Consider the following 15,531-nt stretch of genomic DNA (forward strand, 5'->3'; position numbering starts at 1 on the left):
TTGAGGTCTTTGGCTCTGCATTGGGGCTTTCAGCACTTCCCCAGTTCAGAGCTTATACATAGAGTCTCATGAACCTTTTTTGCACCTCCATTGTTTGCAACTGTCTTTACAATATGCTTTGATACTTTGTTCCTTACCAAAGCATCTCATCTGGGGTTTTGTTTTCCTTCCTTGTTGGGCCATGCTTTTTCAGACCAGATGGTTTGCCATTGCTCCTTTTGGCATTCATATCAGGTACAGTTAGATGAATTGGGTCTGTTCTCAATAAACATTGCTGTATCCACTGGTTAGCCGATCCTACCATGGCTTCTTACATTTCTTAATTGTGACTTATCTTTAAATCATCTGAGAAAAGTTGACACTCCTGATTGGAAATATTATCTGCAATTTGCTGAACATCTTTTGAACCATCCTTGCATTCCTATTTATATAGATGGTTCAAAATCAGGTGACTGTGTTGGCTCTGCCATGGATTGTTGTGGTTCGGTGGTTGCACACAGAATCCCCACTACAGCTTCTGTGTTTACTGCTGAACTGTATGCTATTTCCCTTGCCCTGGATCACATAGAAGTTAAGCAGTAGTCAAACTGCACTATTTATACTGACTCGCATAGTTCTCTACTGGACCTGGAATTGCTTCAAGTTAATTTACACCCTGTTCTTGCTGATATTCAAAACCACTGGCCCATTTCTCTTTAACATCTACTTCTATCCAGTTTTTCTGGATACCAGGCCACTTTGGTATTCATGGGAATGAGCTTGCTGACACTGCAGCTAAGTCTATCTGCTCTGGCTCTATCACCACTGTACCTGTCCCATACATAGACTATGGTCCTGTATTCAAGACTCATCTCTGTGCCAGCTGGCAGTTGACTTGGAGTTAGCAACACGAAAACAAGCTTTTCCAAATAAAACATTATATTGGACTTTAGTCGTCTTGCTTGCGTCAGGGTTGAAGAGAGTAAGTTGTTCTAACTAGACTACGCATTGGTCACAGTTTTTTAACTCATCATTTGCTTTTATCTGGGACTGATGCACCAGTGTGTAGTTTGTGTAACACTCAAATTACAATAAGCCACATTTTACTTTCTTGTCATTGTTATGACTCTCAACAACGGCACCATTTTAAACATGTTCTGTCCCAAGGTTTGTCCATAATGTTAGACAGTGATGGTGACACTGTCCACCTTGGTAATGTTTTTAGTTTTCTAAAGGTCATTAATCTTTTTAATTTCTACATTACACCTTTTTAATGTGGTTCCCTTTTAAAAATCATCTAGTTCAATTTAAAATTAGAAACTGGCCTAACATGAAATAACTCGATGCTAGGACTGGAAAGGCCAACTTCAGGTGACTAACGCTGCTGTTCGAACTACCCATTAGTCATCCTGGCAAGGTATTATTATATCAGGTGACTGATGGTGGTTTTTGTACTTACCTGTTAGTCTTCCTGGTGAGTTATCATTATTACAGTTACACTACAGAAAGTCCTTTACAACATAAATTTCTGTAATTTTTCTTGACTTTGTAGACTAGATGTAAACATTGGTTTTATGCTATTTATGTTGTTTTTTTAACTTTGTTTTGTTTTACCTTAATTTCCTTTTATGAATTTTACTAAATTTACTTTTAACTTTTTACCAGATGTTTGGTGCAGATAGCCTAGCTGCTTTGTGCCATAAAACACTTAATCAAGCAACAACGAATCAATAATGTAACAGTGAACTTTCTGTATCATTATGCATCTCTTGATCTCCACAAAAATGAGAGATTCATGAATCTAATTTAGAGAAGAAAATTGCAGTGATTTGTAACAAATGGAATAAAAAAAGACAACAAATTCAACACTATTTATTGTATCAAGGGAAACTAAAGGATATTCTAAATGAGAAAGTTAAACTGTAGTACACATTTTCAGTAAGTATAAACATTGATAAGACTTCAAGAACCAAGTTTTGGCTTTCTTAAAAGACAGACTGCTCTCCTCCAGATTCAATTGAAGGCTTCATCATAACCATAAAATTTGCTTATCACAAGAAAATGCAGAAAAGGGTACCAGGACATAGAAATGTCTTTGTTTCTTGTGACAACTTCAAAGTATCCTCACAAACACAAGGTCAAGTAGAATGCAATTAAACTATCCCACAAATAGTACGTTGTCTTCTTGAAATATTGAGTCACAAAGAAGTAACACCTCAGGTTTGATGTTTCATGTGACAGCTACCAGGTTTAATCAGAATTTAAAAAAATTAAAGATTGTTGTAAATAGTAAATACTATGGGAAAGAAAGATATGTAGTATTTGTATACTTAATCATTCACATGTAAAATATAAGAAAATGAGTTCTTTAAGAAAGCAAGTTTTATATCCTCAGTTTCAGAAAATGTGGGAAGACCAGGACATTTCTTAAAACATTTCTTAAAATTCTGTTTATAAAATATAGATTTGTAAATCCTTTTTTCCTTGTTATTATAATAACAATAGGTAAACTGAGAAATATAATATTATGTAGAATATAAGATAATGAGTTCTTTAAGAAAGCAAGTTTTTATATCCTCAGTTATAGAAAATGTGGGAAGATCAGAACATTTCTTAAAATTCTGTTTATAAAATACAGATTTGTAAATCCTTTTTTGCTTGTTAGTATAATAACAATAGGTAAACTGAAAAGCATCAACTCAGATTGTGATGTTTACAACGTATTAATAAGTAGGTTTTCTTCTTTCAGGTGGTTTACAGCTGTACAAAACATAATTCATCAAGGTATCAAGCAGAAGCATGTTCCGTCTCCCACTATTCAGCTTCATCTGCAGTCTTTCTTTGACAATGTAGCAATGCTAATGACTCTGCAACTCCAATCTCTCTGCAAGGTGTTTATGGAAAAATACACTGAATTTTTATGCAGATCTAAGGTAGTTATGCCAATATTTGCCTGACATTTTAAAGAAAGATGTTTAATTTATCTTTAGAATAACATGGGTTGCCCTATTTCCTATTTGTAAATGCATAAACAAAACTACATTTTGTCTGTTATAAATACATAATTAATTTTTACCAAAAGAATTGATTATCTGTAAAAGAAAGTTACCAGTAATACAAAAAATGTTTAAAAAAACGTGTAACTATAGATTAAATGTTTTATTGACATCTCATTGAACTGAATGTGTTAAATACTGGACCTGGAGCATATAAAGTTGAATAACTCTGGAATTTACAATCATCTAAACTAAGACTGAAGTGAGAAACTGAGCAGTGGACACTTCAGAATAAAAGACTCATTGAATGATGAATGGATGCAAAGAAAATACAAAACACTCCTCATTTATGATCAACAATTTAAGCTGAACAATCAACCAACTACATCACTGCATCTCAAACTATGATTAACGGATCTTGCCTGAGATGGAAAAATGTGAAAATTTCATTCAGCAAATAAGTGAAGTGGAAGAGTAAATAGTGTTGATAAGATAAATGAAAAACAGAAACTAAACCTGTTAGAGTAAACCAACTTTCATAGCTCATTAAAGAGAATCTTCACATATGCAAAGCCACATGAAATTATTTCATAACAATAATTTGTACACAAATACTCCAGAGCTGATGAAGTGCTGTTGCCCAAAACATGGTATTCATGTTTTATCAATAAAGTTATTTTAAATTGTTGACTCTTTCAACATTACTTTATAATCTATTTTGCATTTGTTATTTTCTCACCTGTACAATTATTTTATTATTAGAACTAATTGTTCCTTTATTATGTTATTGATGTAAATCAAAAAATGAGCAAAGGTTCTAAACCTGACTCTCACTTGTGATATTAATAGTGTGACTGAATTGTATTTACAGTAACAATCTTCCATTCAGCTGCTCTTCTATCCAGTTAGGTAATTGTTTTCTAATACCTACAGAGATAATTCCTTTTAAATGTTTTATTTAGCACCTTGTCAAATGCTTTCTGAAGGTCAATATACCAAATCTACACTGTTATCCTCATCTACATAATCAGTAACCCTTTGAAATGACTTTGTAAAGCCTCTATTATCAGACTTTCTTAAATTTTTTTCACAACTGATGTAAGATTAATACACTTATAATCACTGGGAGAATTATTATCTCTCATGAAAAGAGGAGTGAAATATTAGCTAACTTACAATCCTTTGGCACCTGCCCACTATTCAAGAACTAACAAAAATAGTAGCAAGCAGCTTATATATCTAATCCTTAACCTCCTTCAAATTTCTTGGTAAATATCTAGCCCAGTAGCATTATCGTTCTTTAAACTGCTCAATGTTTTCTAAACAATCTCAGAATTAATGAATTCATCTTTTTCAACCTGTTCAAGATTAGGAATACCTTTTAAATATTCATTAATTAAAACTGAAGAAAAACAAATTTAATAACCCAGCCTTCTCATAATCATTAAATATAGGCCGATCTCTATCAGTCCTAAAGGGTTTTACCTTATCTGAAGACTTTGTTATATTTCTTGAATATACAATGCTTTTCTTTAATTTTATCTCTTATACCCTTTGTGAACCAACCTGATTTTGTATTTGGAGCTACCCTTTTCTTTCTAAAGGAATACATTTGTTTAATTATTTTCTCTGTATTTACCCCACAGACAATCCTATTCACATACTTTGTCAAGGAATCACCCATAACTACAATCTTCTTAGGTTATCATCCACATCCTTCTCTGTTTCTTTTGTTGACTTTCTCTCTAGTAGTTCCTTGTATATACAATTCAATGAATAAAATATTTTGTTCAATAGAACAGGCTCGTTACAGTTACCTCCACTGTATAATACTCTTCCTAACTTTCTGAAAATCATTGTTAGTTGATGTACCCTTTCTTATAAAAGCTTAAGCCCTTGCTGCCATCTCCCACAGTTTACACATCTCTTTATTTATAATAGTGATAGGCATAAGCCTCTTGTGTCTTTCTATTTTTTTTAATCTTTTGAAATTCTTTTTGAAGTGGTTAGCCTTAGCCAGTGGAAAGTTGCTACACAACATTTACCAACCCATTTACAATGTTTTGAGGTAAAACATCTGAATTATAAAATTCAAGTTATCGTTGTAGTCATCTTTGAATATCAAAGTTAATGTTAACTGACACTATCATACAACTCACATAAGATTTGCATTAAGAATAAAAGTAGAAAAACTTTAATTTACACACAAAGAGAAACAGTCCTAAAACATTTTTTTCTGCACTTTCAAAAAAGGTTTACAAAGAAGTATACAAGTGCAAGAACCACAACACACTGCTGAGTATATATTCTTCAACATTAAAAAAAAGTTAAACTACAGTGATACAAACTAACAGCTTTCAGAGAAGAAGGAAAAACAGTTTTGGTTACTCTCCCAAAACATTTTTGTGTATACATGTATTATGATTGTTTCTCTTGTGTGTTTTAATTCACATTTAACTTTTGTAAGCTTGATTAGCTTATAATTAGTAGGATTCATTTCTTTTTTTTTTTTTATTACTTTACCTAAAATAGCATAATTCTATGTATATTATGTAATTTCAATGACCAAGCTTGATTGCCTTGTAAAAGAACTTGTACCTTTAATACATCCCCATGTTATTTTCTAAAGTTTACCACAGAAAAGATATTTTCATTGTTTACAAAAAAACCAATGGAAAATTTCTTAAAAATTACTTTAAACATTGGTTTTGTTGTTTATTTAGCATTGTAGAAAATTTACTTCCAAATATGGGCTAAATATACTTTTCTTTCTTCTTTGTGGATAAAAGTTAGTCAACTAATCTGAGTATAATGTTCATGAGTTTTAGACATACACCTTAAATTACTGTAAATCATTTTGTACTGTTTGTGTTCATATGTGATGTTCATTACAGTATCAGAACTTTGTTTACCTTTTTTATTAAGACTTTGATTATTACTTCAGATAAGATAAAAATTTAAACTTTGATTATTACTCCACATAAGATAAAAATTAAAACCTATTAACTGTAAAATAATGCTTTTCATCACCACACATACATAAGTAGAAAATGAACACAGCCATTTACTTGTACAGTTCAAATCCTTTGCTGTACAAAAATATATTTTATACAAATTGAGAGTTAAGTATGGTGAGCAGTTAGTTTTAGTTGATAAGTTCTGTATAACTGAGGACTGCATTTTAAAGTACATGTTTGCATACCTATACAACCTTCATGCAGTTGTTTACTTGCTTGTCACAAAAGAAAAAAAATGTTACAGATTAGTTAGAAAACATTAAAATATTTTCTAAACTTTTACAAATGTGTTTTTAGGCTTTGTAGAGTAGATAAGATGCAACCATCCAGTATGTTGCACAAAAATATCTATTTCTCCATAGAGTAAAATTTGTATACATGTCTTTTTTTGTTTCAGGAAAATCACATGTTTATTATAAAATTGGTTGCAGTTGGACAGCAGATCAAACTTGAACCAACTTACCATAATTTTGAAACAGTTTTGTTGGATATCTTGGATTCTTTGCTTCATTCTGTCAGAATAATTCCTCGAGTTGAAAATCATCTGAATACAGTATGTTTTGGCTCTCAAGTATTATCAAGACACAGATATTAACTGTTGTCAAAGAACAATTCCAGCATCTTCAGAAATACATGAACAACTTTAATAAGTATCTTTACATTTTAGATGGTGAGGTATGTTTTCAAGTTATTAAAGTAGGAAATTTATTTGCATCATTTGATCAGTGATCATGTTAAAATATAAAGAATTAACAGTTTTTTTCCATTATATTTAATCATTTTATATTTGATTATGATGGCTAACTATGGGATAATAGAAAAACTGCTTATGTTTGTGCTGCCTAACATGTTACTTCTAGTGGAGCAGCGAAGTGCAAAATTTAGTATGGACCCACAGCAATATTGTGCACAGGATGTACACTGTCCTTTTGAGACAAATTACAGATTAAAAACAAAAACTCTACATATGACTTATTTAGAAATGGGAATAATCATGCAGTCTCTAACTGAGTAGGCTTGAGTAATGTGCAGAATGGTTACAGTCATGCCAAAGCCATCCCATGCTTATGATATTCAAATATCTGATATATCTTCTCAGCACACGGGGAGAAGACACAGTAGTCCTTAGAAAGTAACATACAGCGATTAGATCCAAATGCAAGCCCACCAATATCACTCCTAGGAGGGTGCTAAGAGTACTTTCAGAGTTAAATAGATATCAGTAAAATAGTAGGTAAAATACATAGTGGCCAAGGGGGATAACATAGAGAACTAAGTTTATGTGCTGATCCATCAAGACTTTCTGTAGAGGCCCTGAAGGTGCATGCCAAGTGTAGGTGAGAAGTGTATATGCACAAACAGCATTTCTGCTTGATATATATATGTATGATAGATGTAGTAAACATTTAAGAGCATTTGTAAAATGGATAAGTTATTCTAAATATATTTATAATTACAAAACAAACCTCAGCAAAACTGACTGAATTCTAACTTTTAGCAGTCCCCAAACCCAGTGGGTCAGCAGTAACTTTATGGATTTAAATCTCTAAATTCATGAGTTCAATTCACTACAGTGGACAGAAAACACAGTCCAATGTGTAGGATTTTACTAAAACAACAATAAATTTTTACTACATTTCTTCATTAAAGCTTTTCTCCCCGCTAGTACAGCGGTATGTCTCCAGATTTACAAAGCTAAAATCAGGGGTTCAATTCCCCTCAGTGGGCTCATCAGATAGCCCAATGTGGCTTTGCTGTATGAAAACACACACACAAACTTTTTTTATGTATTCTCTTCAGAGGCCATTATTATTAGATATTTTTTTGCTATAATGTGTTTTTCTAGTTTAAGAATTTACTGAAGGCCTTTGTAAATAGAACATTGTGGAGACTTCAGGACCAATTAAATAATACTAAACATTTGCTAGATGTAAAGAAATATATGTTAATGAACCTCACAAGACAAATTAACAAGAATAATTAAATATTGTGTAAATGACAGCAATATAGCAGGTTAATGTAAAACAATATGAAGTTCTGCATTGGACTATGTTAGAAGACTATATTCTGAGAGTAAAAATTTTAAATACTTTTGTTACTTGATTTATTAAGTGGAATATTTAGTGTCTGATATTTGTGTCTGTGTTACTTAAGTGTTTTAAAACCAAAAAAATCATAATGTCATTTTGTTCATTAACACTACAATGTGATTGTGTTAGTAAACAATGCTCTGTGTCTTTAGAGAGTTTATTATGTAACTGTGTTGGTAAACTCTTGGTTACATAGTAATATTTGTATTATTTGATAATTGAGTTTAAAGCAGACAGTGTGATTGTATTAATAAACTGTACTTTAGCAATAAATAAGTGTTATTATATTATTAACATATTGTATTATATGTGTTGCATTGTTTTAATAATAATTATTCCAGTATGATCTCAAACACAGCTATATCACATTTCTTTTGCTCTTTGAGCATTGTTAAAAACTTTTCTCAATCAGTGCACCAGTCTATATACCCCTATCAATTTTGCACCATTTCTGAACATGTACATATCATGTGACTACTTTCCACCAACAGTATTGTGCTACCTATATTGAAGCAGCTTAGCTCTTTCTGCCATTCTCACTCAATCCTCACTTTTAAGAATTGGCAGATTCTGAAAGAAATACACAAGAAAAATGTTAACTTCTGATATGGTCTTACCTCCTTTCACACCTTCTCTATTGGTACAGCATTGTTTAGTTATGTTTTTTTGCATGCTACTGAAATATAAGAGATCTCATGAATTGCAAACATTGTGTCAACTATGCATTTCCTGTTACAGTCGAAAATGTTACTGTTAAACAGCTTCTCAGGAATCAGGTTAGACTTCATCTGCAAAGAAAGTTTGTCTTAATTTGCAGGAAGCTACGTTTATATGTTCAACAGTTATTTCTTCTTATTTTTCATGTGGCATTGTTTCTGAGAAAAATACAATTAATGAGAAAATAATTTGGACTCTTTTTCTCCAGTAGCTTATTTTAATCTATTACACTGTACACTTCTTAAAGAGTTTTCACCTTCCACCCATTCCTGTACTGCAATGTCATTCACTTTGGTGGTGAATTGTTCTTCCTGTCCTTTATCCTGTTGCTTCCAGCTCTATCAGGGAATCCATGATAAGTATTTCAACATGAATGCTTCACACTTGGTTAATACACTTGTAGCTTGGCTCCAATACTTTTGTGTGGCTTTGTCCTTATCTAAAATGGAAGAATTAAGTATTTTGTGTCATCTCTGTTTAGACTTTGCTATGTTAGAAATTTATGTGTCATTTGTCATCTAAGTGTCTTTAGAGGCATTGCAAATGAGATATTGATTATTACTTTGTTGTTTTTCTTTGCATATTCATTAATATTAAATACTGTGTAGACTTAACAAATTTCAAGGGCTTGTTAGGTTATTTTTACTAAGTTCTTTAACTAAGTATGTTTAAATTGATTGCAAGTTACACATGATTACTACTTGTAACATCTTATTTGTTATTCCAGCTCTCAAATGGTGCAACAGTATGTCTGTGGATTTACAATATCAGAAACTGGGTTTCAATACTCATGGTGGACAGAGCATAGATAACCCATTGTGAAACTTTGTGCTTAACTTCAGACAAACAATTCTTATTATCTTTTCATAATTTTCTTCATCAATCTTAACTGTGTGCTTTATCATCTTAATTTTTGTTAGTGTAGGACTTAAATGTGTCCTTTTTTCTTTAGGTTAATTTAGAGGATTTGTGAATTAATATTGATTCTTAATGTGTTTTCTAGGTAATTTTATTGGTTTGCACATTTTTTTTATTATTTTGTGGACTATGCCGATTTAGATGGTTTGTCTGATATTTATCAGTACTTTTTAAGCTATATATGTTTAAATAGCTTGTATGTCACATATCTTTACTAGTAACATGTAATTCACTAATCTATAAGAATGATATTTTTCATTGTTTTTATCTCCATGCTTTATTCTCATAATTTTCTTCAGTGTTTGATGTAATTATGTGTCCTTTGTCATCTAGATTACTTCAGATGAATTGTAAGTTAGATGTGGATTATTAATGTGTTTTCTAGGTAATCTTAATCATTTTGCACAGTTATTATTATTACATATTTTGTGGGCTAGATACACTTAGATGGTTGTCTATTTGATACTTATAAGTACTTTGCTAATTAGGTAGATTTAGATAATTTCTAGATTACATACCAGAAATAGGTACTTGATTGTTCTATTTGAATAAATGCTGTTGTTTTTTTGTAATTCTTCACTATGTGCCTTATCATACTAATTTTGTAAACTTAGAACTTAAATGTTTGTTTTGTTCCATCACTGACATGTTTTATTCTTTCCTGGTTACAGAGCTGAGCTTTGCTTTGGTTTCTTTTCTTATTTTCATGACACTAGTAATATCATTTTATCCTTGTAATCTACAGCTTGGAGTTCTTCTTTCCATATCACCATTCTCAAGTTTTTGGCAGTTCATCAAGCTTTATCCTACTTTCTTCCTCTCTCTATCATGGAGTGGGTGGTAATGTTACATTCTGACATCTTCACTGTAGTAACTCGTATCACAGAGCCAGGAAGTAACAGTTCAAGGTCTCTGTGTTTTCAGATCCTAAATCTCTTTTCTGGGCCCACAATTACCACTTTGTGGTCTTCACTTGCCTTTTCTCCTAAATCTGGTAGTGGATTTTATCTCCTCCCAACAAGATTCTACATGTGGAATAGTCTCTTAATCTACAGGCCTGTAGGTGGATATGTTTTCAGTTGGAGATATCTCATTTATGCCTTTCTCCACTGGATCACCAAATTTCCTTTTCTTTCTTCTTCTGTTTATTATCCACTAACTTTGGGGGGTAGTCGTGTTCAGTCAAGTATGGAGAATTCTTCACAATTATGCTTAATATCTTATTTGATATTCTTTCAAGAGTTCTATTTTTATTCCAAACCACACTATGTCTTGTTTTACTAGTGGTTCTGTCTTGGCCAATATAACCATCATTCTCACTGCTCCAGCCTTTACTTGTGTAACCTTTGTCTACCCTTAAATCTGTATTCTGTTGATTTCAGTTATATATTGTTCGTCCAGATGTCACCACACTCTGCCTTCACACATGGCTTTTGTCAGGTGCATTGTTTCAGCCCAGGGATTGACTCCATGTGTTACATCTTTTTTTTTTCTTGTACCCTTTCATGTCCATTTACCACATAGGTGAGAGTATACCTTAATACTTTGATCTATTTGTTGTGAGTTTTTTCCTTTCTACCCTTCTGTTCATTCTCTTTCATTGTTCTTCACCTGGTTGTTTGACAAAGGGTTCTCCACGTTGGTCATTTCTAGATATCTGATAGACTTGTCAAACACATTCCTTTTCTGCAGGTTTTGTCTTTCCCTTTCATTTCTCTCCATTTTATTATTTCAAGTCATGCATCCTCTATGTTCCTATAATATGGATGATTGGGATCTTTGTGTGATTCTTTACATCTTTACCATCCTTCCTTTGAACTTTCATTTTCATGTTCCATCATCCTCTTCCCCTCAAGATTTTATTTTCTTCTCCTCATTGCTTATGGAAATCACAAATTAGATATTTCTGTTTTCAATGTTACCTGCTTCTTCTACCATTTCTCTTATGTCATACTGCTTAACTGGTCTTTCATCCCTAAGATTTGTGCTGCTCATGGATGCTGTTTGACTATCACTTTCATCTTTCACTGGTGCTGATGCTGATTAACTTTTGTCTAGTTCTCTCCTTATGATTTTATGTGGTATTTCCTGACTACTTTTGAGGTTCAATTTCCCAACTTTTATACCCTGGAAACCTTTCATTTTTCATAATAACTCATTAGGCTGGTGTATTCTAACTCCTCCATGGAAGGCCCCCACCTCCACAATGTGTTTTCTCACCTTATTCATCATTTTGTCATATCTTTTTGCCTGGTCAGATATGCACTATTGACGTCATGATTACATTATAACACTCACTGTAGGAATGGGATGTTTCAACAAGACCACTTGTAGCATACCCTGTGGTATGTATATGTATATATCATTTGGAGACCATCACTCATGGACTTCCTGAGTAAAGCAGAAGGGGATTATCACCCATGCTTGCTGACCTTTTGATTGCATTAATTGGGAGTGATATGCTTTTAAAAGTAGGAATTAAAGATACCCATTGTACTTTCTCTAGTGTGATGGTCCTCTGGACTCCCCACCACATGTAATTCCCCCTTTTTTCTTTCAGTGTAACATGGGAGTTCTTACCCATTTCTTAGTTTCTGAAAAGATTGATCATGAGTGAGACTAGAAATTTACTTTACCAGTTAGAAGAGGGCAAGGCTGATCTGCCTTCTTCCATTTCCTCTGGATGCTTTTTATCAGGTGGACTCCTGTCAAAATAAAGTAACAAATAGGTTAGAGCAGGCCCAGCCTATACAGAATCCTCCTCTTAAAACTAGGTGCAGGATGACACTCTCCTATTCTTATAGCTGTTTATGGTAGAGACTCCTATTCTCATTAATTCTGGTTGCAGGAGGTTCTTTTCCAGCTCCTACAATTGAGTTTGGGGGACTTCACCTGCTTCTCAGTGACAGATACAGGACATAAGTGCACTGTTCCTATGGTTGAGTAAGTGTTACAAATCTTCCTAATAATTCCAGATGCTGGATATCTCTTTCCTGTATTTATGACTGGGTAATGAACGATTTCTGTTCGTGACACTGGTTACAGATATTGCTTTGTTCATGAGGTTGATTTGAGGCAACCCTGTAATGCTAGTTTTGATGTATTATACTTCTTGTTCCTAATGTGGTTTTGGGAGTTTGTCCAGTTTCAGCCAGAAGCTAACTTCCACTTCTTAATTCCTGTATACTTATGATTAGGCTTGTTACGTATATATATAGATAACACAGTCCACGTGGCTTAGTCACGTTTATGTTTATGTCATAATTTATCTTTTTTTCATCATCAACCTTCTAATGCCAAGGACAAGTCATGAAATCTCATTTGTCTGGTTGAGATTGCACGTGTATGTAGCTAATTCTGTTTATATTTTACTGTGGATTACACCTATGACAGATTCATTTCCTACATCATGAGCAAAGAGCATACCTGTTCCAGAAGTCAGTATGGTACCTCATAAGTGTGTTTCATTTTCATCTCAAAGCACATACATTCATTCAGGGGAGTCACTTTCCACTTGGTTCCCACATTGTATGCTAAAACTTTGCAGTGTTGAATTCAAGTTTTATATGAAAGGAGGTAAGACCATATTGGAAGTTAACATATTTCATGCACTGAAAATGCATTTCTGATAGCTGCTTACTTCCTCTACCCTTGGCTGGTGTTCTTCTTTATAACCTGCCATGAAAGTGAGGATTGAATAACAATAGCAGAGGGAGGTAGCTGCACAAATGTAGGTGATGCAAAAATTAGTGGAGAGTATTCACATGATATGTACATGTTGAGGTATCATGTGAAATTGGTGAAGTATATTAACTGGCAGGCTGATCATGAAAATGTTTTACAATGCTTAGAGGGCAGAAAAAGGTTGAGATAGCTTTATGTAAGACGAAGTAAGTACCTATTTATAATACATTTTCAGTGTATGAAAAATGTCAACTTCTGAACTTTAAAAAATAATTTTTTTGCATTTTGAATTTATAATTCTGTGTCTAAGGTTTACCAAACTCACTTGTATTATTGATTCAAAAAACTATTTTTCTTTCTTTGATATAGTAAAACTTTTGCAATAAGTCATATTCATGCTTTTTTTTGCAAAGTTTTCCTGTAAAGATAAATTCTCTTCATTTACATTATTAGACGTATATAAATACTTTTAATTTGATATTTTATTAAGTTTATTAGATATTAAATTTTTCCATCGAAACCTTCTAGTTCTTTTTCCACTGAAATTTCAAGAACCTTGTTATGTGATATGCAGGTCTTTGATTTGCACTACCTAACACTGTTTGAACTTATTTTTAAGAACTTCATTCATTGAAGTGTTCAGTTAGAGATGTTAGTAAAGAAAAGAAGGAGGTCCTAATTCTAAAATAGTTTTGCTATCCTAAAATATGTTTTAAATCTGTAAATTTTGTTCAAAAACAGTTTTATGATAACATTTTTATGTATTTTTTAGTTTATTATTTTTTATTTCCCAATAATGCATCTTCATTAGACTGAAAAAATCACTGTTTAATATGTTAGAGTGAGAGCAGCTTTGTAGTATGGAGAAAACAGGTTTATGAGTATAAATCATGGATCAACAAATTTATGTACACTGCAGACAAAATTGTTGATCTTGGAATGTTCCAGTTGGATTTTCGGGAACATTATGAGTCTTTAGCTAGTCAAACAGAGATCCTTTTGGAAAAGTTATTGAATAACATCTCAAATGAGCACCAGGAAGAAAGTAAAAGGTAACACCATAAAAAATTTAAGCACAGACTTTTTTAATGTTATAAATTCTAATCTAATCAGTTTATCAACAAAAAGCATAAAATGAGAGGGTATTAGATACATACTGTTAATTTAAAAAGTGTGTAGCATTTTTTTATTGCACAGTAAATATTAATTTACACTAATAAGTACCTTCACAGTTATGTCATCTAATATATTATCTTATCTACTTGATAATAGTCATTTTATAAATTTATTAAAATATTTTAAAGTTGATAACCTATCCTGACATAAAAAAGATAACAAATAAAAAATGATGCATAAGTTGTTAAGTTGTATTTTTGTAAAATCTATTAAACAGAAGGAAGTATATATAGAAGGAAGTAGGAATCTATTGTTTATTGGGTTATTATTCTCTACAAATATTCAAAAGAGCTAAAAGGTAACACTGATAATTTGTGAAAGACAATTTTAAAACATATCTGACCCTTACAAAAATTATGTATGTTATAGTCAAAAGCCAACTAGTTTAGAACTACATCAGTTATTACAGATCATAATTAAAATAAAATGCCTTAATGAAAGTCAACCAGTATAAAAAAAATTGTAAAATTTACTTACTGTTGTAAATCAATGAACTAGAAAATGAAATCCTAAAATCATTAGATTGTATTGAGTCATTTGTAGTACTCTTGCTATTTATGATTTTTGTTGATATAGAACTGAAACTTCTTTTAACTAATAAAGTCTTATTTCCTAGTAATAACTATAACCATTTTCGTTTGTTTATTTATATCACTTCTATTCTTCACCTTCAGGTTTTCACCCTAATAAACAAAATATTAGACTTACACGATGACTGGAAATTCTGTACAATTGAGAAAAGCCTTACTATTATTGTTGGATTAACATGTTCATCACCAATGAAGTACTAATGAGTCATTTCTATTAATCAGGCACTAATGATGTGTTAACACATCAATCAGCAAAGATGCTATAACTGTGTGTAAGCAAACAGATAAACAGTCCTTTAGTATTGTACAATGATCATGCATGTGTGTTTCCCTCTTTCAATTAGTAGAAAGTATTTTTTACTAA

The 15,531-nt window shown here is 32.1% G+C and overlaps 2 protein-coding genes across 15 annotated transcripts in view; both read left to right on the forward strand.

Moving 5' to 3' along the window:
* The window catches only part of LOC143242462 (dynein axonemal heavy chain 7-like), a 141,916-nt gene that overhangs the window by 94,593 nt on the left and 31,792 nt on the right, over positions 1 to 15,531 (forward strand). The gene's annotated exons all lie outside the window — the stretch shown is intronic.
* LOC143242465 (uncharacterized) overlaps positions 1 to 15,531 on the forward strand; it is a 52,054-nt gene that overhangs the window by 8,864 nt on the left and 27,659 nt on the right. For 13 of the 14 annotated variants that reach the window (XR_013022772.1, XR_013022771.1, XR_013022777.1 and 10 more), the window contains 3 exons: positions 2,729 to 2,912; positions 6,390 to 6,667; positions 14,242 to 14,453. Coding sequence is in view for 2 of the 14 variants with exons in the window: in XM_076485880.1 (XP_076341995.1) it covers positions 6,548 to 6,667; positions 14,242 to 14,453 (332 nt within the window). In the remaining 12 variants the exon portion in view is untranslated. Of the gene's footprint in view, positions 1 to 2,728; positions 2,913 to 6,389; positions 6,668 to 14,241; positions 14,454 to 15,251; position 15,531 lie in introns of those variants that run through there. The other variant, XM_076485881.1, reaches the window with a different exon arrangement.

This window comes from Tachypleus tridentatus, unplaced genomic scaffold, assembly GCF_004210375.1.
Source record: "Tachypleus tridentatus isolate NWPU-2018 unplaced genomic scaffold, ASM421037v1 Hic_cluster_2, whole genome shotgun sequence".
Taxonomy (NCBI): Eukaryota; Metazoa; Arthropoda; class Merostomata; order Xiphosura; family Limulidae; genus Tachypleus; species Tachypleus tridentatus.